General features: G+C 30.2%; 1 protein-coding gene across 1 annotated transcript; it reads right to left on the bottom strand.

Moving 5' to 3' along the window:
* Nucleotides 1-388: 388 nt before the first annotated feature.
* Nucleotides 389-26,744, bottom strand: LOC124362662 (probable cytochrome P450 6a14). Its single transcript, XM_046817360.1, has 4 exons — nucleotides 25,519-26,744; nucleotides 8,551-8,775; nucleotides 7,809-8,060; nucleotides 389-1,563 (listed from the first exon to the last, which is right to left on the bottom strand). Exons 1-4 carry the CDS (start codon nucleotides 26,399-26,401, stop codon nucleotides 1,382-1,384), a joined length of 1,542 nt encoding a protein of 513 aa, XP_046673316.1. The 5' UTR covers nucleotides 26,402-26,744; the 3' UTR covers nucleotides 389-1,381.

Raw genomic sequence — 26,744 nt, 5'->3', positions numbered from 1 at the left:
ATCTGATGATGTTACAGACTTGACTCATGGAATTTGGAGTCATGTTTATCTGAAGAGATCCAAAAAAGTTCAGCTTAAAGAAGGTGCACTTATGAGGCATAAGAATACCTCTACCTAGATTACACTATATTTGGTAGTCTAGGTGTTTCTGATGTTGAAATGATGTAAAGAGTTCATTTTGAGCTTCTTCATGTCCACCTTTTTTTTGATCTCTCCAGACAAACATAACTCCAAATTCTATGAGTCAGGTCTATGACAGAATCAGATTCTAGACACTGCAGTAAGATGAAGGTTAACTGGTGCTAAACTTTGCATTCACATTGAATCCCACACCTTCCAACCACAGCTACTTTATGTGCAGTTAAAGAAAGTAAAAACTAACACTGCATGCAAAAAAAGTATAGTTTATTACATATATAACAACATTTCCATAAATATAACTATAAAAATGAACTATTATATAATATAATTATATATTATATTGAGTGTTACACTTCATATTATATTATATGAAGTGTTAAGATTTTAAACAGTTGAGTACTAATGTGATTTTGTAAAATCATAATATTTTACACTAATACAACTTGAGACAAAACAGCTCACTGTTAATACTCGATGGTGATAGGATTTTGAAAGATCATTGAAATAAATTTAAATGAGTTCTGATAATACAAATGTAGGAAGCTTGTTGGCAGAGGCACAATCAGGGCTATCATGTTTTTGATAAATCTAGTTGTCTTTATGATGTTGAAAATGTTGAGGATTGAGGATCTCTGGGGGCTGTTGAAGGGAGGATAAGGTAATCATTAATTAGTTAGCTTAGGCTAGTCTCATGTTATCCGTATATGTGTCACTGGGAAAGATTCGACGGGTATCCTGGAAATTAAAAGATTGCCTTTAGATGTATCATGTTAATTAATTAAGCACATGCTTTTTTGGCTCTATACACATTACTTCCTATCACTGGTAAATATTTTTTTACAGACAAATCAGTAAATATAAATCACTGAACAAGATATAATTACCTCAAAACAACTATGAAACTCTGCCAAAAAATAGTGTTGTTTATGCAAGGAAGAACAAGCTGATTGTTACTGGATTTTGACGAGTTAAAATTTATACTCTAATTTTTCAAGGATTTATAACTTAAAAGGATCAAAACACCAAATGGTTTGTGTTAACATTGAAACTGCATCTTATATTTTTCTATCATTATTTTTAAATAACATAAATGTTTTAGGCACGTTTTTAATACTAACTACAGTACTAACAAATGGGTATCACAAATTAATGTTTAACACAAAATTACTCTAATATAATTCATATTCTAATATTATTAATGGTAACTACTAATTCAAGGCCTCAAGTTTATTTAGTGCCTTCAAGGGACTGTTTCCATATCCCTCCTTCTGACATTTAACCATATTCCATCTTCAGGAGCTAATAACAGAGAACCCTTCTTGAATACTACAGGGTACACCATTCGGTCGCTCAGTGTGAACTCAAATTTAGGTAATATCTTGCAAAAGGCGAATTTCATTTCCATCATTGCAAAGCGCATACCTGTAAAATAATAATGATGAGGTCTGTACCTTGCTAAGTAAAAATCATTATCTTAAAAATATTTGATCTTTCTTGCAAAAACATTCCTTTAACAGATCCAAACTATTGTTTTATTAATTAACAGTTTTGTATAAAATACCAGTTTAAATTGAGACCAAATTTTTTTCTGTGGTGGATCATAGACACCAAGCCCAGAACACACAAATTGGGGGCAGATACCATTTCTCAATATTTTTAATCCGAGCATGTGAAATAAAATTTGAAGACTCTAAAAGATAAAAACGTTATATAGTTTTTCAATTTATTTTCATTTAATTCACAGAACTACTTAACAAAATATAGGCTACTATTTAATATATTTTGTATCAGTTTTAAAGCTATGGCATAAGACATAACAACAAAACTGAAGTATGAAATATTAATAATATACATTTTTAGAATAAGTAGAAATATATAAGTACAAAATAATAGGCTAGATGTTATTTTTATAATAATGAGATGTAACATAAGCCCCAAGATCACTTTGTAAATAACCAATCTTCTCAGTTTTACCTTAAATTGTGTCTTTTCAAATGGTAATAAGTTCAAAAGTGTCAAAAACGTATCGGATAAGTATTCATTAATTTATGTAGGTATAAAACTAAAATATAAATGGTATAAGAAGTTACTCTCTCTTGCCAGTTGTAAAACATGTTTTTTTGCACCAAATTATACTAAATTTGAATCAAAATGAACAATAGTGAGTATTATTTGCAAATGTAGAGTGATTTTTTAAGAACATTTAAGTTTCCAATACATAAAAAGGCTGAACAAAACTTGTCATAATATAATTTAGAGAACAGCACATAACAGTTGTTGAAAACTTGTTTTCAACTACTGTGGTACTTCCTGTCTCTGCAGGTCCACTTTGATCACGTTAAATGGAGCTCTTAAAGATATTATCCTGGGCTTATAATTTTGTACATCTTTATTTCAAACGTTTAATCTTTAACCTAAGAGTTCAAGATTTTGTCAATTTACCACGGCTGGCATCATTTTGAAGGTACAAACCGCCAGTCTACTGTACCAACATCACCCTGGACAATAAAAATTAGAGAACAAAAATTCCTATTAAAGTTTACTGATTCTCTATCCTGTCAAGATAACTTTCAAAAGTTATTCCTGTCTTCAATTCATACAAATCGTTGCTAGTAATTGTAATTATAAAATATTAAAATATTGATGTTTCAAGAAACTTTAAATATTTTATACACATTTATAGTTAAAGAATAACATTTAAAAAATAATAATTTGGTTGGAAAATATGTATTTCTCTTTATCCGTCTGTCTATCTGTCCTCATAATGTCTTAAAAACGAACTGACCTATACCCTTGAAATATAGGCCAGTCCATATTAAAGACTGAAACTTGCCTTACATAAGTATATTTATTTTCTTCATCGTAATAAAAAGGCAAACCCAATTATGGTGTTTGAGAAATCTTAGACCGGAAATACATTACAAGGATTGGTAGTAGACTTTTTCTGACAAAAGTAGGGCTTGAAAACCAACATATGTATATATTTTCTTTATAAGGACAAGGCAAACAACTGTGGCACTGTATTAGACTGTATGAACAGTGGGAATAGACCGTTCGTTGATAAAAAGGCCGTAGACCATCTTTTTACTCCTTCGTAGGTATACAGGGTGTCCCGTAACTAAAAAATTGCCACATATTGAGAGCTGCCATTTATTCAGTGTTTGTATTGTTGGCTATTCACTGAGAACCTCAATGTGGGCCATGTCTTGTCACAGTAAATCTGCTCTAAATCAGCTATTTATTATTCTATTTAAATTATTTTGATGTTTTAAGATTTGCGATAAATTCCTCTAAAAACTGATATTTTTGTAATTCTTGAGAAAAATTTGGGTTCTTAAGATTAAAAATTAAAAAATTGTAAACTTCAAAATACTAAAGATAATTTATTTCATGATATATTTTTCAGTAACTGACCTTGTTATCATAAATATTTGAACCACATTTGGTATAATTTAATTTATTAGTTTTTAGGATATTAACTTTTTTATAAAAGCACAAAAATACAGACAGATGGGAAACTAAGAATGGGAGACCCTTGTTCATATGGTGAAATATGTTTGTCTTGACCTGAGCAATAACAAGTTATACCTTTGTCCAGAGAGTTATGGAACAACCTGTATATATTTATTTTCTTAAAGGGACAATTAATGTAGTTGACCTTTCCTGTAAGGATCCCCACTTGCTAAAAACCTTTAAGTCTAACTTCTTGCGCACAGGAATGGTATAAAATTTATCTTTTTCACCAATCTTTTTTTATTTCAGATCTCAATGAAGGTTTATCAGTACCGAGATACACTTAACTGTCCCATAATTGCAGTTTATAATGTGTAGGCGCTTTGAAAACTTATCTTTTGCAGCACCGCCTGGTGGCGAGTTAGATCAAGATAGCATAAAAACCTTCCCTATGGAAAAATACATATATATATCGTCGTGCAAGAGACATAGTGTCGTAACTGCGAAATGGCAACTTTTTAGGAGATCCCTCCAAAGAAACCTACAGCACATCTTATGCTGTAACTGCGTAAATGAGCAATAAAATATTACCAAGACTATTTCAATGTTCTAAAACATATCTTGCCATGGTTTATTGGCCATTAACATTTGATATTTTTCTTTTTCTTCTTTTCTACAGCTGTTTTAAGCAGATACGACTGTATGTCTCAAAAAAAGGTTTAGGGCTATGCATTTACGACACTGTTATTATTATAAAAACTTGCTTTATTTTATAAGAATAATTATTATTTTTGTATAAAATAATATAGTATTGTAATATAATATAAAAATAATATTAAACTCTATATAACAAGCTACCCATACTTTGGGAAAAAAGTAAAATACTGTGTAAAAATTAAACTAGTATGACAAAATAAAAAATACTAAGTATGTAATTGAAAATAGGAAAATTCTAAAGAGGTAGGATTAATTTGCCCTAATTTTATTGTTAGGCATAATTATAACACAGACTACATACAATATAATTATAATGAAAATTTTGTTTAGGGAAACATCAAACAGTGAGATCACACTACATTACTAAAAATATAAAATGATTAAACCTAATTACAAATAAAAAGACACTACATTGACGACAAAATTGCATATCAATAATTCATTGTTCATCCATCAATGTCCAGCCACTTTATCTGTTCACTTATGACGCAAGTTTTTATAGAACTGAACATTTTCCTCTCCTTTTATGATGGGAGTCGATCCAGCACAAAGTCCTATTAGGTCGGCATACTTTTCTCCACTAAGCATCGGCTGGTTTTTCTTGTAAAGTTGTTTGGGCTTCAAACCTTTTAGAGTTGCATCATGCGGAATTGTTAAACTTCTGTATTCTTGAGTCAAGTGGCTAGATTTAAAAAAGATTTTGTTTGGCTCCTTCTTCAAAACCATGTACTCCACCATTGTCGGCCAGTTCAGCTTAGCTCCATTATCGCACAGTGAGCACCTTAAGCATTTTTCCAAGTCCCAAAAAATCCATAAAGTCTGAGTTTTCCATGCTGTGTACTGTGTAAGGTTTGTTCCTACGCGCAAGATGTATGATTGATTTTAACTCAGCTGGAACAAAGACATTACCATAGTACTCAATGCTGAATTTATCGCACTGTGCGCGGAATCACCTTCATTTTGGCCGTGATAAGGCTCAAAAAATTTTAGTGAAATGAAGGAGATGTTTTGTGAGTTGCTCACAAAATGTAGTAGCATAGTAGCAATGCCTGAGTTTTTGTTCTGACCGCAACATCCATCGAAGAACAAAAATACTTCCTTTACTTTGTTGCGATCAAGACTTGAAAGGTACTTGAACAAACAAGTGCCAATATCAGATGACCCTCTTCGGCCTTGGCCCTCATGCCACACATAACATGCACAATCCTTTGTTGCAATGTCATATACGGTTAAATTGAAATTAGTTAATCTTCTGTGATAGAAAAGTTGACTATCTGGTGCTATAGGAAGTAGAATGACCTGCTGCAAATCAAAAGCGGCACATACACAAGTTTCATCAGCCAGGTTAGCCTTAAAATGCCTTTTCAATTCCCTCACAGCCTCTTTTTCAGCTATATGAGCATGAAGTCTATTTTCAAGTTCTGCTTTTTTTCTTTCATCACCGGTCCTATATGAATTGCAAAGGGTGCACTGGTCCTTTTTAGGATGATGAAACGCTAGATGCATGTCTCTAAACTCCTTTGAGTAGGTATAATAACTGGTAGTTATCCCTTTACTCTTATTTTCATTGTTAAACATTTCTACCATTTTGTAAAGGCTCAGGTCAGGATGCAAATACCTTTGATATGGATGCACGGCAATAATGTGATTTCATGTGTGGGAATCGATTAATATGAGTCCTTATTGCCTCACGCACAGTAGTATCTCGGTTTTTTCAAAGCTGTTGGGCGACCGCCCCTTTTCTCTTTTTCAATTACGCCTGATTCTCTTACCTTAGATAAAGTTGTACGGACAGTTTTATCCGATATGCCCAGTGTGTTCAAAAACAATTTTTTACACACAGAGATTTCTAAGTCCTTTTTTGGTAAAAAGTATTTCAAGGTGTATTTCCTCCTCGAATCTTCTTTACCACTAGTTTTTCTCTTCGTACTAGTCTGTTTCACATACCTGGCTATGAACTCCCTTTGCAACTGAAGACTACCAGTACCATAAAAGTCTTTCATAATTTGTTCCCTTTCTTCAGTAATTTTTGAGCATTCATGCAAAAATTTTTCACATATCTTTCCATTGCATCTTTCTTTCAATTCATTCCTCGCAGGCACGCTTACGTATCTCTTCACGCTACTATATTTTTCACCTTTGTTTCTAAGTTCTTTCGCAATTTTCTTTCTATTTATTCTTTTTTTGCGTTTCTTGGCAGTCTCCTTTCTGCTACCATCTACTTCAAAGGATTCAGGGGTAGGACAGATTGAACTGATCACAGATTCATTCTGACCAGTTTTCGCAGTAGGCCTATCAGTTACATTTGGAGTTGCAACAGTTTCTTCAATTTTGTGATCATTGTGACAAATACTTTTATCGAGATGGTTGAAACAAAGATATCTGTAACACAATGGTCATGCAGCGTACACCTCATCCTTAAAAATGCCTATCTCACAACTATTCAGTTGCTGATCATGTCTAGGGTTAGATTGTTGTTCATCAACCTTGGGTAGGCTTCAGTTTTTTAACTAATGAATACATAATACATAATATGTAATAATAATACATATTATACATACAATACATATACATATTATTATTACATATTATTACATACAATACAATACATATTATTATTACATATTATATATATGTAATAATAATACATTGAGTAAAATTATTACAAAATCTATTTTTGTACTACAGTTTTGAAACCATTGGAGATAGAGACAAACTTTAAATGTAGAAAATATTTATTTTTTAAAGACCTTTCTAATTATGTACAACACAACCTAGGTTGCTATTTGATTTTTTTTAGATTGGGGCTGTTAAGTATTTCAAAATTCTATGTATTTTTAAAATGTGTAAATTTTGGGGTAGGGTGGCATTTGATGATATTTTTCGATAAGCCGTCTCATCATTAGTTTTGAATACAAATATCGTCTCTCTACGTTTGTGCAGATAGTTGCAATAAATTTACCCACAAACCCCTGATTTTTTAATGTTTTGATGTACCCTGTACATAAGCGGCAAGATAGGTTCAAACTTTTTGAAACAAAATAATCAGTGAAGAAGTACCTTTAAAATGAGGTATAACTCAACATACTTTTACATTTGAAAATTTTCCAAAAACCACCCCTACCCCCCAAAAACTAACATTTTGGGGAGTTTTAGAGATTTAAAAATAATTTCCCCAAATTCTTTGGGGTGGAAATAAGGGGGTTTAAGTTGTTACGAATAATCTACCTCGTTTGGTTTGGCCACTATACGTACTGTACGGGTGGTCTGCCTCACCCTGTATATATACATATTTATATATTTAATTGAACATTAAAAATTTAACCTTTAAAGTCCTGAAATCTACTTTGAGTTGAGTCTTAACCAACATAAGTGGGAAGAAAAAGAAACTCACTCAAACATAAGTGCTAGATCTATAACTGTTATAAATGTATTTCACATTAGTTAATGTGATTTCTTTTATTCTTGTGACTTTGTTACAGTAACAAATAACTTACCTATACAAATCCGTGGACCATCTCCAAAAGGCAAATAAGTTCCTTGAACAATTTTAGATTTGTTTTCCGGAGAAAATCTCTCTGGAATAAATTTATCAGGATCGGGAAAATATAAGGGGTCATGATGAAGAGCAAATACTGGGATGAGAACTTTAGTGTCTTTCTCAATGACAAGTGAACTTTGTGTTTCTTGATATGTCTGAGTACACTCTCGCATTAGAGATGTGGCAATGGGGTACTTTCGCATAGTTTCTGAAACAAACAGAAATTATTATTATTATTAATATTATAGGAATTAAATTCTGCTAGTTTTAGGAGTCAAGTTCTGTCTGTAGATTTCATGTGCGACCCTAATCACAATTTTTATACAATGTTGTAGTTTAGACAATTCTGAATTGATATTACAAGTATTGTAGTTTTTCACAAATTTCTGTGATTGGCTGCAAAATGTTCAAAATATCTTCTAAGGAATCATCTAAGAGATAAGAGGAACACATACAAAGTATATGTTACATATATTATATATATACAAAGTTCCACATAAATCTATTTTGTACTTTCAGAGGTTTAACTATGAGTAGGTAAGTGGTATTATGGTTGCTTTTATAGAAGAAGAAAAATAAAATACATGTACTGCCATTAATCTATTGGCTAAAAAATAATTTAAAAGATGAATAACAACATTAAAGCAACATTAAATGCTTAATATTAGTTTTAGTTTCAACATATGAAAAATGCTCACCTGAAATTGCCATCTCCATATATGGTAGATCTTTAATAGTCTCATAATTCAAATTCCCATCATGTTTTTCCAATGCTTTTACAATTTCATTTCTCACAGCCTCCTGAATACTAGGATTCACTGCCATTTCTAACAGGAAAAAGCTCATCGTAGAAGATGTTGTTTCGAATCCAGCAAGAAAGAAGACAAACGCATTTGAAGCCAAAACTTGATCACTTAATACAACTGAAAATAAATATTAAGACATTAAAAAACAATAACATTTCACACCTGCATTTACAAACAAACAAATATGGAGATAAAACAAGGGTTACTACTGCCTATTCCAAAAACAGATTAGCACATTTTGAGTTCTAGTAATCATAGGAAAACTAAACAGAAAGGTGATTGTTAAAAGAAATCTCTAAATATGAAACAAAAATAATGTGTCACTACAAATAAACCGAAGTATTTTAAAGCAACTTCGTGCACTGACTGTCAAAAACTTGTGTACCAAGACAAAAATTTCAAAAAACTAATCCAACATACTAATTTTAAAGCTATTCATTTTTACACTTTTTGGAAGACAGCTTGCTGATGAACTTTGCTCCAAGATTCATAATTTTCGGGGATCCCAAATACAGGAACAAATTTGATTTTTTTAAATTATCTCAATACATATGTATTTTAGTATAGTTGAAATGTTCGGTGAGTGTTACCATAGGACAATTGTAAAAGGCTAATTTTTAACACAAAGTCTACCTAATTTGAAACTTGGAACTAGTTACAAAGATATGTGCAGCAAACAAAAACCTTATAAACACTTTACTTAAGGGTGGGTGGAAGGGGTAGTAAGATGGGTAGAGGTTGGGACTCATTGAATTGGACATTTATCTACATGTAGTCAAAGGGAGAAAAATTTGCTTTATAATAATTTATTCCTCTAAATGTCATATGAACTATCTAGTTCTCATACAATTTAACTATTTTTACTAAATTTTGAGACAAAAGGTTAGAGAATAATTTTGGAGGAATTACACGGAAGGCTGGAAGGAGTACTGGAGAACTCATCTGAATTTTTAATGTAAAATGTTGTTTTGAGTCTTTTTAAGATTCAAATTTTAATTACTGTCTTTTAATGTGAAAAATATATTTTTACTGTTAAAATGCATCAGAGTTGCAATTGGTAATCAGTCATCTTTACCATTTGGTTGCCATTGGGGGGAAAAAATATGAACAACAGAAGAAATTTGAGTGATGACATTAATTTCTTGCTAAAACAAATCACTGATATAACACATATACTAAAGAGAACATAGACAGTCTTATGTGTTAAATTATCAAAATAATTTTTTAAAACTTTCCAAATTGCTTGTTCTTAATCAATCTGGATGTGTAAGTTAATGAGATCAATAATTAATTACTGTAATTAATTATAAAAATTGTTCTGATGTACTGTAGTATATTATCCTATCAGTTTCCATCATGGATATGTGTTCATTAAGTGTTTTAAGTTTATAATTAAGATCTATTTGACGTGAAAGGAATGTGAGAATCCGCTCTAATGTTAATCTCCAAGACATGGCACCTTGTCCATGGATCCTGAGTGTGCGTAGGTGAAACCTAATAACACACATGCACATAGGGTTGACACAAAAACAAATCCACAGCTATAATAAATGATGACATTCGAGATTCTTGTTGTTTTTTACTTGTATATTTCCCATTGACAATTGACAACAACAATCAACAAACTCAACATCAACATCTCTTTGTTTCAATTTTACGTAACATAGTTATGATAAATTGTAATACATTTTCAATACAAAGTATAACACTTTTTTAAGCAGTGAATGTATGTAATTTAATTGTAAGATATTTACAGGCTAATTCTAGAAAAGCCAACTGAGAGATACCTAACAAGAGTGATACTCATGCTATATTGTACTACGTCTTTTTAGAAATAAACTTGTTCAACTGATTTAATTATGTTTAGTTTTATAAATAACATTATAGACTTAGAAATTTAGCCTCTTATAAAATTCTCTGCATGTGGGTGTTAAGCAGACAATTTTTTTATTGGCTTAGCTTCAGCGAAGCCTATCACTCGTGGGACTGGAAATATTTCATTTCCGAATTTCTGTTTATACATTTAAGAAACTAACCTATGGACTTGAAATTGTGGATAAAGCTTTATTATATATGATGAGCACTGAGTTCGATGATGATGCATGTCACTCCAAGGGACTTACCTGAACGTTAGTAAATATTTTTACATTGATCTTATGGTAACCATGATGACAACAAGGAAATATCAGAATAACTACTTGTAAACCAAATCAAAACACCCATAAGAGGTTCATGTAGACTAACTATCTCAACACACACATCGTATTATAATAACTTGATGTATAGAGTTTTATTGTGTAAACACTGATGTGATCCCAAATACATATATTTATACTTCTTTTAAAGAGTTTTAGTTGATTATCATACTAATATAAAGATAACCCTTTAATGTGGAGATAATAACATAACATTTATAAACATATATATATATATATATATATATAAATATATATATATATATATAAATATATATATATATAATATAATATATATATATATATATATAATATAAGTAGATATAAATATGGGGTTCCTAGCACACTTTTGAAGCCGACCGAAAATGAATGGAAAATACTGTTTAAAGGACAATAAACGAATCTGCAAATCACGAATGAAAAATTAACCGAATCTATAGCTGTTTGCTTCTACTTTCTTAAGCTGTCTATTGGAAACTTAGTCAAATCTAAAATTTTACTGGATTTCTCTAATATCGTTCTTAATCACGTCATATGATAAAAATTTCTCAGAAACAACAACAACATAACAAATCGCGTTTGTAACAGCATTTTGAAAATCCATATTGATAATTATATCATTCTTTGAACCAGAAATATTTATCAAACTCTTTGTTGTATCAATGACATAAATGGGTCTATTTGCTATAAATTCTTTGGGATTGTAATACATTTCCATATTTTTGTAGTAAACTTTCTTAACATCTTGATACATCTGATACATAATTCTGAAAAGATCTCCGGAAATATTTAAATTTTGTAATTCATCTGGATAATAAGAACCATTCAATTTTACTCTGATATTTTTTACATTCAAACTATCGAACTTTGAAGGATTTTTTTCTTGATTATTCTGTCTATCTGTTTGAAAACCAACAATAATGAACTTGGGATTGAAAATATTTCTATAAATATTTGTGATATCGAATGAATAAGTTGTTCCGGAAATACCTTTTTGCTCAATACATTGCCAATCTAGAAAATTAAACATAATGTTTTGAGATTTTGTAATTTCATCAATCAACTGAATTTACTCATAGTTTTGTAATCAATCATCGGCACTCTAATAAAAAACTCGTTAATTGTAATTTTTCCATCATCTGGCATATCATTTCCAGTTTTTGTTTTTAATATTGCATCATCATCTTCAGCTCTTATGAAACTAATATAAAATCCACCTTTGTAGATTGGAAAATTGACATTTTCAAAGAAACCTAAGCCAAAATGTGCTAAATCACCGACCGCTTCAAATTGTCCCAATTTAAAAGTTGATTAAAAACTGTTTGAAAATACATCACTTTTGGAATAAGATATGGTTCCTTTAATAGTACTTAATTGACCACAATTTTCAATTTCTTCTATCAATTTATTGTGTTTTCTTACTTCAATTTTAGAGAATAAAAACAGCACGAAATTATCAATCAATCTGACATCATTTGTTCCAAGATATGCTTGACCATCTTGTTTTGTTAAAGTTCCAGAAATATAAAACTGGAAGTTAGACGAGCAAAAATTATCTCCAAAATCAATATTAAACTCAGTTCTTTTATTCGGTTCATTCGAATGTTGTTTACTAACTGGATAGAAATTTTTAAACTCCGCCCTTTCAATATCGCCTGAATACTTTTTGTAGTCCGCCATTTAATAAGAGAAAATTTCAAAATTTTTCTATGAAAATTTTAAACATCATGTATAAGTCGATAAGAAAAGATATAAATTTTAGTCATTTTTTAATGATCTACTTCGTCATATTCGGGATTTTCTGCTGTGAATTTTGCAATTTCGGCCACATATTTCAATAAAATTTGCACAGGATAGTAACCGCTATCTATAATATTGTTCCCATCAACTGAATCTTTAAATTCTTCCAAAAATCCTGTGCTCATATGTTGATAAAGGCAAATAACAGACATGTGTTCTTTCAATTGATAATGTATAATTTCTTTAATGAATTCTGGGGACAGATTTTGATATTTTGCAATGTTATACCAATTTAACTTATTAATGTACAACCGCATCATATCTTCGGATAGTTCATATTTTTGAGAAATATCATCCCAATGTTCTTTTTTAAAATCTCTTTCGTGTTGCATTATAAAAAGATCAAAAGCACTGTAATGTCCCGCCATCTCTATTTATTAGGAAAAAATTTCAAATCAAGTTTTTATAAATTGGCTCTTTTTAGTGTTACATTCATTCAGCACATTTTCCAGAAATTCTCTTAACTCCATTGATGTTTGCATAATATTTTATATCATTTGTTGCAGTTTTTTCTTTACATCTCACACAATATATGAGCGTCATTTATATTAGGAAAATTAGTCATCATAGCCGCCTAATCCGTTAAATCTGTTATCAATATTTTCAAAAGTTTTATTAACATCTTCTTTAAATTTATTAAAGTTTTCTTCTAGTTTATTTACTTTATCAAGTTGTAAAGAACGTTTATCATCTATTCTTTCAAGTAATTCACCATTACTATTTATTTTCTCACGAACATAATCTTGATATGTATGAAAATCTTCCTGAATTTTTATAACTGTTTCACTAACATTATTTTGATATGTATTAAATTCTTGCGCAAGTTTTATAACTTTTTCATTAATTTCACCAACATCGTCTACTGATCTTCTATTTCTGGCTTCTAACTTGTCATAGACCTCTGTTGTAAAATCTTTAACATGTTGTTTATGATTCTCATAATTTTGGTTCAGTTCATCAAACATTTTAATATGATCATCTAATTGCTCTTTTACGATAACATCAAACGGATAAATTCCCTTACTAACGCTGCTAAGTCTTTTTCCTTTAAGACCTAAGGCATTTTTAACATTCGGATCATGTAAATCAACAATATTGATGTTTTCTGATAATTTTAGAGGTTTTAAAATTTGTTCTTTAACAACAACATCATGTTTGTCAATACCAGGTCGAACACCGACAATTCTTTTTTTATTACCCGAACTAACATAATTCTTTTCAACTTTGATCGCTTCAGTAATTTTATCAGCTTTTTCGATACGAGACATTAAATTGGTAAATATTTTTTTTGCACCATCTTCAAAATCTTTTTCAATGTTTTTATTTTATCAGCAACTTCATTTGAACTCATGAAATTTACAAGTTTGTTATCATATTCTGCTTTAAAATCTTCAATCTCGACAGCAAACATATCTGAATCTGGAAGGTTTTGCAATAAATTTTCTATCAAACTCATTTCTCAAACTATCAAAATTCAAACTATTATCTACATTATGAATACTTTCTGTTTTAATTTGTGTTCCAAATACATCAAAAATATTTTGGGAATCCATATTTATTAAGTAATAATTTGTTAACAACTTCTTTAAAATCTTTACCATCAGTCAACTCATTCAAAACAAAAACACATAAATGACCACAAATTGGTGGATCTTTATAGTCTTGAATTTGAGAATCATTATAATAAAGGTTTGATTTTTTCAAATATTGGATCAATTCTCTCGGTGGTTTGTCCTCAATTTTTCCATACAAATCAAAATAATATGCAATCTTATCATTTTTATAACAGCAAATCCAATGCGTTCCACTTCCCATAATCGAGTCTAAATTCACAATTCCACATTCAAATTTCTTAACTTTTTCAGGTAATGTATCTCTCATGAAAATTCCTCTAAAATGTTTAATGTTTTTGCATATTCCTTCCAATTCCCCAAATGTTAATGGTTTGATTTCAAATTTTTTTTTAATGTTTGATTTCACGTAATTCAAAGTTTTTTCATCTAATCCAGATCCTGTAATATCTTCTAACTCTTTATCTAACCAATTTAAAATGTTTCGAACAATAGGAATCACGTCTTTTTTAACGATTGGAGCAGCTTTTCGAACATAAGGAGCAACATTTTTAAAAACTGGAATATTTTCTCCAAAATCTAATAAATCTTTCAAAAGTCCACCATTTTTAAGCTCTTTCAACTGGTTATAAGGAAATTCTATTCTGGTTCCTTTATTGTTTTTCTTATGTTTTTCGAGTTTATTGTATTGTCTATTTGTTAAAAATATCTTATCTTCGCTATTTTTTAGTTGATCTATTTTAAATTGAATACTTGAATAATTGAACAGGTATTTTCTTCTTAAAAGCGGATTTTATTTTCTCTTTCTGAGTTTTACTGAAATTTACGTTCACCTCCATTTATATAGCTAAAATTTTAAATTCTCTTCGATTCCCATTCCTAGTTTTCTTTTTAAAAACATTGCTCCAGCTGTTGGAAGTGCAGCAAATCTTTCACCTAAACTAGCATCTTTTGATAAAAATCTATCCATTGCCTTATCTTGCAAAACTTTATCTGCAATATGCCTAGAATTTGTGTCTCTATGTTTTGCATAAAAAACATTGTGTTCCATTGCAGCTTGATCTAATTTATTCCCACCAGGATCTCCTCTTTTTAGTCTTTGTTCAAGCTTTGTCCCAGGCCCCAGATATTGATAGCTTGGTACGTGTAATTCAAATGGTAAATTGTTGATAAAATCATTCAAAAGTCCACTACCTAAAATTAGAGAACTTATTTGAGGCAAAATTCGTTTTAAATATTTAATTCCATCAGGTTTTTCAATCAATTCATCAAGTTTGTTCGAAATAAAATCTTTAATAGCTTTCTTTTCATTCAAAAAATTGTTATTTCCAGCCTTTTCCTGAGCATAAATATAATTAATAATTCCATCAAGTTTTGTCAAATCATCGATATATCTGTATTCAATCTTATTATCACTGTACTTTCTTACACCAGATCCTTCGATTCGATTTTCCCAAATTGGTTTAATTAAATTTTTTACCTCTACTTGATTTAGAGTTTTTAGTTGATGGATCATTATTTTTGAAAATTAAATCAGATTTCCATAAAATTTCAGTATACTTTTTCAAATCTTCTTCAGAATATAAATCGCTTTTTGGAACATCATTGTCTGTTAATAATCTCCACAATCCTTGAGTACCTTCATACGTTTTTTCATTAATAATTATATCATTATGTTCCAAATTCACTGGTAAATTTCCAATCATAAAACTTTTCTTTTTTCTATCCCAATACAAACCAAATTTATCATCCTTTGCTCTAGGAAGAAATTTTTTACCAATTTCACCAATTATTATATCCGTTGTCCCAGGACTTATTGGTTCAACTATTGTAGAATCTTCAATGATTCAGGGTCTAAGTGGTGTTGAAGATGGTAATTTTGGTAATTCAAATTCTTCTACTTCAGATTCTGGAATTGAAATCTCAGCAAATTGTCGTACAACTGGAACTAAATCCATCATATTTTTATTTTGATTTAAAACATTCTCAATTTTACCCTCAACATTTTTTATTGTAGATGTTACAAGTTGATTAATTTTTTGAATAAATTCTTGTTCTTTTTCATCAATTCTAATCTGTTCTCTAAATTCTTTGATTAATTTCTTTTCGATTTGATCAAGTTTTTTTGCTTCTTCAGAAGTTACGTTCGCCATTTATTTAGAAAAATTTAGAAACGTGAACGTGGAACGTAAAAACGTGAACAGATTTACCGTTTTTCAGTTATCTTCATAATGTAAATAAGAAGTAAAGATAGTGTAAAAATAATTATAACAAATATTTTATCAATTAAATTTGTCAGACCACAGACCATAATTTATATTAGAAAATCTATTCAAATATTTACCATTTTTAGGCTTCAAAGTTAGATTAATTGTTAAAAATCCGTAGTCTTCTTTCCAAATTTTATCACATAACTCATTAAAGTGGTTAAAACTCTTATCAGATCCCACATAATTGTTGTAAATCTTTCTCCAATAGTAATCGGCGCCATTTTGATCATGCTATGAACAGTATTATTATAATTTTTGACTATTTTTTGAAGAATATCAATCCATTTAAAGTTTTTATTGACCTCAAAAATAACTTTCATTCTATCATTTTGAGTTCTGTTATCTCTCTACAATACTTGATTTCTCTTTGTTTTCAGTATGATAAATATTAATGTTATATTTCCTCAAAACATCGTTAAATTCTTTATTTTTAAACTTTAAACCCTTATCTGTATGAAGAAGATTTGGAGGTTTATGATTGATCTTTATCGCATCTCTTACTATATCTTTGAAAGCTTTTGAAACATCCTTGCCGTTTTTTCTTTTAATCGCTCTTGACCAAGCATATTTTGAGAAAGTATCAATAACATTTAACATATACTTAAATCCATCATTTTGATCCGAATAATTAGACATTATAACTAAATCTGCTGCCCATAAATCATCAATTCCTAATGTTATAATTTTTCTCTTTTTAAATTTCTTTCGTACAGGTGCATGAATTTCTCTAGCTTCAATCTCTATTTCCTCTTTGTTCTTCAATTCTTTCTTTACTTGTTTTTCATAAGGATTCTTTATAAATTTACTCTTATTTGTTTTACATTTTGAACATTTTGCTGCAATTCTATACAACCCGTTTTGAGTTTGAACAATCTTAGAATCTATATTTTTCGTTTTCTTTTTACATTTGTGACAGTGAATCAAATCATCTTCCATTTATATATCAAAGTTTCCAAGTTTATTTAATTCGTCTAATATATCAGATTTCGCTTCATTTTTATAGCCATACGGTACTGTATCGATCTTATTTTCTAGGACAATTCTCTTATCATCTTTAGCGTTCAGTGCTAACTTGTTTATGGTAACGGTGTACAACTCATGTTTATAGCTTTTTATTACAGTAATTTCCCTAAATTCTTCTTTATCTTCGAACAAACATCTCTTTAAATTATCAATATTTATTGTTTTATTTACAACGCTTCTTTTGATTCCTTTACATCTTACTGGATTTTTGTCTAGATATTTTTATGAGTACATTTTCGATCTCAATCTACAAAATTCTTCTAAAACTTCGCTATTTAACTCATCTTTGAATTTCCCTATGACTTTCTTGTTTTTGCTAGTGAAACATTCATGATCTTTTGGATAATCGCTCGTATCAAACTCATCTATATTTTCTTTAATAATTTTTAAAAGGATCTCGTTTCAATTCTAGGAAATAACTGTCTGTATCCATGTAACATAGATTCAAATCTGGATCATATTTCTTAAGTTTGTCGTAATAAAACTCGTACATTAACAATTTTGAAAGGTCAAGAACTGAAAAACCTATGTAAATCGGTTTGTTAAATTTCACTTTCTTTTTGTACATATGACTCGCAATACAGTTTTCACCAAAGATATTAAAGCATTTGAAGTTTGTTTTCTTAGCTTGTTTCATAGAAAATTCTTCATTTCCTAGTTTGATATCGCATCTATTTCGCACATTTTCCATACTTTTTCTAAAAACTGAGTTGTTCATTAACTTGTAAAAAACCTTCTCAGTCACTTGTAGCTTTGGTTCTCATGTTTGTGTTAAAATCAATGTATTCTTTCATAAAAGGCTTCTGGTCACATGCAATAACTCTATTCACATATTTTAACACCATTCCTTGTTCCAGATAGAATTTCAAATTTCTTGAATGAACGACGTATTCAGTTTTATCCAGTAAAGTTGTGCAAAGTTTCTTGTTAAAATGTTCAGGAGCAAGAGGCAAATCCTTGTGATTTTCATGTAAATTCGTTGGATATCCTAGATCAACTTCGAGAATATAGCCATAATCTTTTTCTCCAGTGAGTTCTAAAATTGTTTCTTACCATTCTGCAGTTGTGTAAGTTTTCAGATCCATCCACTTAATATCACCATATGGTAAATTTTGTGATAAAGCCCAACCATAAAGGTTGTTTGCGTCGACGTACAACAGATAATTTTCAGGTTTTTGTCTTATCGAAATCTTTCAAATATTTGTTATTTGCTTTCACATATCGTTTAATACGTTGAGAAATGCCTCCGCGAATGCCTTTTTCAATCATCAAATACATATTATAATCGTGTATTAGTTGAAGCTCGATTTTCGTTAATTTTAGCATAGCGTCCCATGCGAGACTTGGAGCAGTCAGATAATGTGCCAGATCAAGTTTATAGCAATTTAAGCAAATGTTTCTGAAATTTTCAAATATATCAGCGAGCAATAGTACATCTTGGTTATTGTACAAATCAGAGTAATTTCCTAGATTTTTTTGTTTTAATTTGTTCCAGACCATTAAGTAGTGTTGAAAATCCTTCACAGATATGCTCTCATCTGTCAAAAGTGAATAGAAATCTTCAATTTTCAGCTCTTCTGTGTAATTAAGTTTTTCAATACTATCGATAAATTCGTAAGGAAATATGCCTTTTCCAGACAATATTTTTAAAATCTCGTCTTCGTCATTTGGCAGTCTTTGTATAATTTCATTCAATATTCGACCATCCTGTATAAAATAATTTGTATGTTTGAAGTCTTCTTTCTTGAGGTTTTTAGCTAATTTTTCAATAGACGATGCCATAAACCTAAATGTGTCTATGAAAGAAAATTTTATAAACTTCCTAGGTTTATCATTGTCAAACTCATAGCCATATCCAGAATTTACTGAATAATTTATATATTTTTCATCTGTGTTTGCGATCAAATCAACATTTCCATATTGTTTAGCCAATTCTTTTATGTACAAATGAGTGTCATAATTTGACATATTGTGGCAGAAAACTGGAATATTCTGGGGCAATTTCAAATTTAGATTACAAACTCTATGAGCTGCACCTCGAAACTTGCCGGTCAAATGACAATGATCTCTACATTTCTTATATGTATCATAGTACCAATCATCTGGCATAAAATCTAAAGTTTTTTCTGGATCTTGATAAGAAATTTGTTCACAAATATGACAAAGATTTGAATTTTGATATGAAATTTCTTCTTCAGTTAATTTCATAGGCTTCATTTCTTTGAATTATATTTTTTAGCTATATATTTCGATAATTTATTGAGCTCTTCAAACAATTGTTTTGGAACATTTGGCAAATTTTCCTCATTTTTAGCGCGATAACATATAGGTTTATACATGCAATTGGTAACATTTGACACTAAATATAGAGTAAAGCCATAAGGAATGTGTTTCTGAATCTTGGTAGTAGTCGATCTTTGTGGATTGTTCTTACATGTTGAAATTTTCTCTAATATACTCTCAAAATCCATATAAATAACGTACGGATGACTAAACTTCTTTTGATAATTATTAAAGTAAGTTGTTTGTCCTGGAAATGGCATAATTGGCTTACAAACTTCATGTTGCTTGCAAATTTCTAAATGATCTGTTAAATCTCCAGATTTGTAGAAATGGCTTAAACATCTTCTACACAAAAATTTCCTTTCTTTGTGTTTAGATAACTGAGAGAATACTAATCTATTTAAATCTCTTATCAAGACATAATGAGATTTGTCTTCTTGTTTAACATACAATAAATCAATTTCTAACTCGGCAATATAAACTTCGGAAATTTGCAACGGTACAATGTTGAGTTTTTCGTCATAAGTATAGATATTTATAGACATTTTTGGATATTTGTACTTGGAATTGTGACTTCGTTTTTCAAATAATTGTATATCTTTTAAAGACATTGGATACTCAAAGCCCGAAAATATCTCGTCATTTACAAATTTTTCATATTGTTTTGATCTTTCGCAGTCTCTTTCTGGTTTTTCAATAGCGCATCGGATAGAATAAATAAAGCAATAGTCATCTTTATTTTTAATATTTATACAAGCTTTTTTACCTTTAATTTTCTTTGGTAAATCGATATATGATCCTGCATTCATCATTTCGTGTTTATTAATGATCAAAACTAGTTGTTTGCAGCTTTTAAATGTCCATCCAGAACCCTTATTTGGATGATTTGTTTGTTCACGATGTGTTAATTTATTAAATTGTTTAGTGATAAAATCGTTTACATCAAAGATTTCGTCTGCTTTTATAGTAAAATACATTGGACATGTTTGTGGTTCACCGTTCACTAAAGTTCGTTCATATTCACATTCCAAAGAGAGATAACCCTTCATATTTTTCACATTTCTTGAAAGTTTTCTATTAAACTTTTAATTTCTGGGCGCATAATTGATAGATATTATCATAAATTGACATGGAATTATCATTCAAATTTGTTAAAATGTATTGCTTGAAAAGACCGTGTATAGAGGATAAAACTTCGACATCAATGATATTTTCAGTTTTTTCTTTAAGAGTTTTATCAATTTCTTCGATCATTTCAGACTTAGTTTTATCGTTTGTTTCAATGGACAATTTTTCAGCGATTGAGTTAATTTTTTCGTCATTAAATAGATCTAAATTTTTCTTTTCAACTTTGAAATTTCTCTTTAATTCCCTTAATTTTTCTATATTATACATGTTTTGGTGATCATCAATTTGATTTTCTCTAGCCCAAGTCCTCAAATAATTCAATTCTTTCTCATAAATGCCTTTGTTTTTTAGATGAATTTTAGAATTATAATGGCGATCATAATTATGTTTTAGGATTTCTTTCTTATAAAACGGACATGTTATTTTTTCGCGCTTCATTTATATAGGAAAAATTTTAATTAGAGATTTTCTAAATTCCAATTTTATAGTGAATTTTCGAGAAATATCGTTCAAATTAGCAACTTTTAAAACTTCGCAATAATTAGAGATAATTCGGTAGATTTTTCAAAAAAACTCTAGTACCAGTTTGTATGTACCTTAAAAAGTTGATAATTTGAATGATATTTCTCGAAAAATCACTATAAAAACTGGAATTTAGAAAATCTCTAATAACATTTTTCCTTTATAAATGGAGCTACTAAAGGAATTAAATGAAGTTGGCGAACTAAGATTTAAAGAATATAAGAAATTAATTGATTTAGAAGAAAATAAGAAATACAAAATTGTGACATTGGAGAAAATGAAAGATAAATTCGGGCTTACAATCATAGCAGAATTGGAAGATTTCAAAGTACATTTGCCAAATAGATTTTTGACTGTTTTGGATGAAAAAAAGATTAAAGAATTGAATAAAAATGATAAATTACACTTGCTTATTACTGGGAAAAAGACAATAAAAGACAAAGAATGTGTTGTAGAATAAAGATTAAGATTTCGAAGATTTGACAACATTAGTAATAGACATTAAAACTGCTTAAGAAAGTAGAAGCAAACATCTATAGATTAGGTTATTTTTAATTCGTGATTTGCATATTTGTTTATTGTCCTTTAAACAGTATTTTCCATTCATTTTCGGTCGGCTCCAAAAGTGCGCTAGGAACCCCATATTTATATCTACTAATATATATATATATATATATATATATATATATATATATATATATATATATATATATATGAACAAAATTCTGAATGTATTTTGAGGCAAGATGTGTCGAAAGATTTTATGTGTCTGTAAACTCTTCATGACTTAGACATTCGCAGAAGGATTCAAGACTCAGTTCTCCTTATGAAGTTGATCAATGGTGTTGTGGGCTGCCCTGAGCTGTTACTGGAGCTTCCTTTTCACATTCCTGGTCGTACAAGATCCCAGGACTTGTTTGAGAGGCTTCAGTACTCTACGTTATACCAGTAACGCAGTACGCTCCCACGCCTTTTACAACTCGGCAATGAGATAGGTGGATCTGTGGACTTTTTCTCTCCTAGTGTGGCTCGATTTCGTAGCCAAGCCGTGCGCCTTCTTGCTGCAAATGATGGAGTTAGTGATGAGTGATTGGTGACGCCTTTAGAGGGTCACATATCAGTGTGATGACAAAAGTTGAGTGCATGAGTGATTCTTCTCAACACATTCTGGCATCGTGATTGTACTGTAATAAGAAGTTTGATAAAATTGCTTGTTATCTTGTTTTTTATTGCTTGTTAAATATTATAAAATAAGATACTTTATTACTTGTCGAAACTTCATATTCTACTGCAAGTTAGATTTAATTATACATGCATACATATATTATACGCACACACACACACCTCACACCCCCTTCGCACGCACCCTCCCCCACAAACACACATAAATCGTTGCTGTGATTATTGCCATATTTTTTAATTGTTCATATAGTTGGTGTTATTTGTTTGTTGCTTGTTATCTTTAAATATATTATTGCTTGTTGTACTGTATTATAAGATAATTTATCTCTTGTTGAATCGGATTTAACATTTGTTGTAAAATGGTGTATGCCGTATATAAATAAATAAACTTTGAATTCTACATGAAACTTCATTTCTAGAGGAATGAGTTCTATGATGCATTATTTTTATATCAACTTCTTTTTTGTATGATTGTTTTTCTATCAGTCTGTTCGTAGAACATTTCAAAAATAAAAGGAGCTAAATTTGAAATTTTGCATACAACCTCAGAGAAGCCTGTTATGACATGTGGTGTAGTGTACCTCTACCTTGTCTATATAACTCCTGTGATAATTCGTACCATTCAGCACAAGCAGGTTGTTATTTTCGGTAAAAGCAGCGTCTTCCTCTCATTTACTTTCCCACCTGCCACACATTTGGGCCAGATTACCCAAAAACATGTAAATACTAAAAACTTGATCAGGTCTGTATGAATCTCTGTTGAAAGAAGTACCGGTATTCAGTATAGTTTATTTTAACTGCAACTAAATGGTTGGAAAAATAATGGAAGTTTAATTTTAAATTTTTTAAACTGACCATGTACCTACAAAGTAGTTTAAATAAGTCTATAGCCTTGCTATTATTCTTTTTTGTAAACATTTAAAACACTTCAGGAATGAATGATAACTTTACCAAAGATTGTTTTTTGTAAAATTACAGTCAATATTAAGCCAGATTTGCATTTTGTTGCTGATAACCGCTTTTTTCATAGCAACATTTCTTTGGATTCTTCCAATTACCTTGAAAACTCTCTGAAAAAACCGCCACTAAAGTTGTATGTATCATATACGGGGAAATTCAGACACACTATCTACCAGACACAGGTGGGGGCTGCTCTAGTAAAAACCTTGTATAAATTCTGCTTATTTTAAACACTCAGCCTCAGGTTATTTAAGATACATATAACTACTTAAAATGTTTTAAAATATTAAATACATGTAGACATAGGGAAAACTAACCTACAATAAAGAATAAAAAGTGGACTGCAGTATTATAAGCGGCCACCATGATAATCATCGATGTTTCTGATTATATCAGCTACCATAAAAATAATATAAAACAAAATTATGTTATACGTATTTCAAATTATTGTATAGCCTAGCTCAGCTATGTTTTTATATCTAAAAAGTAATAATTTAATGATGAGTTACTAGAAATTTTCTGTGTATTTATTAAACGGAACAAAGTGATATAAAATTTACTTTTAACTATTCAGAAGTATAGTGTCAAGTAGTGTGTGTGTATTTAAGTTAGTGAGTGTTGTGTCTGACAGCTTGTGACACAAATAGTGTGTCTGGCAGCTTGTGACAATAATAACGTAAGTTCAACACCAGGGTAGGGTAGGATAAGCGGACCCAGATTTTTATATTGATATACACAAACAATAATATTTCTTAATTATAACTTTTGATATAACTATCCGATAGTGATTTTTTTTAAACAATAACTCACTTTATCAACTATAAACACCTATTTCACATAATAAACTTATTTTATTTTATAAATAACACACAGTCGAAAGCTCATGGAGGACCATGAAACGAAGTTTAAAAAGCGGCATATCAGCAAACCTGCTTGCAGATCATATCTGTGTTCGTGCAGAAGAGAAGCACAGTTTTCTAGAGAAGATTCAACAACTTCTTGAAAACGGTTAATCATTGCTGCACAGGAGAAAACATAAATAATTAAGTTACACATATTTCGTATTTCCTGTTATAAATGTTTATTTTGGTATTTATTTACAATACCGTGACCATGAAAAATGGACTTTTTTTCATGGGTTGGGCATTTATAGCCAAGTATTATTATCACAGGTGCATATAAACTGGGGGGAAAGTATATCATTGTATTATTATATTGATGCCTTTCGGGCATTATTGCATTAAGGATGGAAAATAACCGACAAAATTTTGTCGAACAACACTTGAAGGGTTAAGGATCAGGGGCATCACGTGATCTGGGATTCGACTTTTGCAAGCTCGAGTTAATTTTTTTTCTAAAAGAGCAAGCAGTGCGCAGCACTGCGCAGCGGGCAGGCATCGTTGACAGTATTAACGTCATCATTTCAGTAAAATTGCCAGAGGTACTGTCAAAAACAGAGTTTTCAGAGGATTTCAAAAAATCGTAACTCCTTTGATTTTCGTTGCCGATGAATTTTTTCTTCACTATTGTTTTCAGGAAAAATTGTAGTTTTCAGGGAAAAAAAATGAACATACCTTTCCATGGTCACGTTATTGTAAATTGATACCATGTTTTTTTTATGTTGTATCGATGATTGGACGACTAATCAATATAAAAAACCAGGTCTGCTTATCGTACTCTACCCCATCACCATTGTAGTTGCAGCCAATATTCAAATAAGTTAACATACAAATGATTTTACATTTTTTGAATATTAATTTTAAAGAATATTGTTATAATGCATTTAAAACACCTAATATTAATTGTAAACTACCATCAATAAGAATGGTTTTGTAGTTAAATTATTTTTAACAAATTGTTTGGTTCAATGATTTGATTTTTGTGGTGGCCACTAATTATACTACAGCCAAAAAGTGAACAGCTTACTTGAGTTTTCTTTAGTGTTTTTCCTGGAAGCAATTGATTCTTCTTTCTGCATCTCAATCAAAATTTGAATGAAGTCTTTCCTTTCAATGTTGTTTAATACTCTTTCGTCCATTGTATCTTTCACAAAATTAAGAAAGAAGTTTTCAACATCGGGGCTAAATGCTTTTAATTTTAAATAATATGGCAGACTCGGATGAAAAGTGCGTGCAAGAAGTTTGAAAAGGAACCTAAACGAAGGTTTGAAAACATCACGCCCCATTTTACGAAACTGAGAGTTTGGATCTTTGAGAGAATTGAATTGTAGGCCAAATGCACATGAACCTATAACATCAGTTGCAAATTTAGCCATTATTTCTTGAATATCTTGTGATTCCTCCTTCAATTCCAAATAATCTGATAGTACAGCGGCACATTCATCCAGTTGGGAACACATCATTTTGAGTTTTCCAGAACTAAAAGCAGGAGTCAACTTACTTCTTAAACTTTTCCACTGCTGACCTCTTAAATTCACAAGGTGTAATGAAAGGAGATCAAGTCTTTCATCAATTGTTATACCCCTATCATAAAAGTGTACAAAATCTTTTGACAAGATACAGTGAACAAGTTGAGGGTCTCTTATCATAAGCATAGGAGTCCGAAACATAAACATGCCCACATATTTTTCATCAGGATACATACTGTAGATTTCTAATTGATTTATTATATTGCTTTTCTTGCGAAATATCGTCTGCATAATATTACCAAAAAGTGGTACAGGTTTTGCATATTTGACTCCACGATTTTTCCAGTAATTGTAAGTTTTAACAGAAAAGTAGTATAGTGATATAATAACCACTAATATAGACGATAAAATATTGACAACACCTGAGTCAAACCAGGCCATTATACTATTACGCTATAAGATTCACAATACTGCAATGTAAGATTGCAAAGTGTGTAGGCCTAATTGGCCTTATATACTTAGATGTTTCCAGAAAATTGTATTTATCACTGATTAACTATAGATGTCAATCAAACCTGAGCAATGTTAACGAATAATAACAACCTTATCAAAATACTCGACAATCTGACCTTGTGACAATGACAACATTAATATATATCTTTTATGTATTACGCAAGATACAACTAACAATAAAGCAGTAGTCACAATAGTTGATAAATAATAACACAACAAACAAACACTACTTCCTAAGTTAACACATCAGTACGTTCAAAACAAACTCGGA

This window comes from Homalodisca vitripennis, chromosome 1, assembly GCF_021130785.1.
Source record: "Homalodisca vitripennis isolate AUS2020 chromosome 1, UT_GWSS_2.1, whole genome shotgun sequence".
In the NCBI taxonomy this organism is placed as follows: domain Eukaryota; kingdom Metazoa; phylum Arthropoda; class Insecta; order Hemiptera; family Cicadellidae; genus Homalodisca; species Homalodisca vitripennis.
This window is presented reverse-complemented; position numbering and strand designations above follow the sequence as displayed.

What these genes read in the sequence shown, in the direction of transcription:
- LOC124362662 (XM_046817360.1), bottom strand. Translation starts at nt 26,401, where the DNA reads ATGGCCTGGTTTGACTCAGGTGTTGTCAATATTTTATCGTCTATATTA. An exon ending in AAACACTAAAGAAAACTCAA is followed by an intron (nt 8,776 to 25,518) that starts GTAAGCTGTTCA and finishes ATTTATTTTCAG; the next exon opens with TTGTATTAAGTGATCAAGTT. An exon ending in TATGGAGATGGCAATTTCAG is followed by an intron (nt 8,061 to 8,550) that starts GTGAGCATTTTT and finishes TGTTTGTTTCAG; the next exon opens with AAACTATGCGAAAGTACCCC.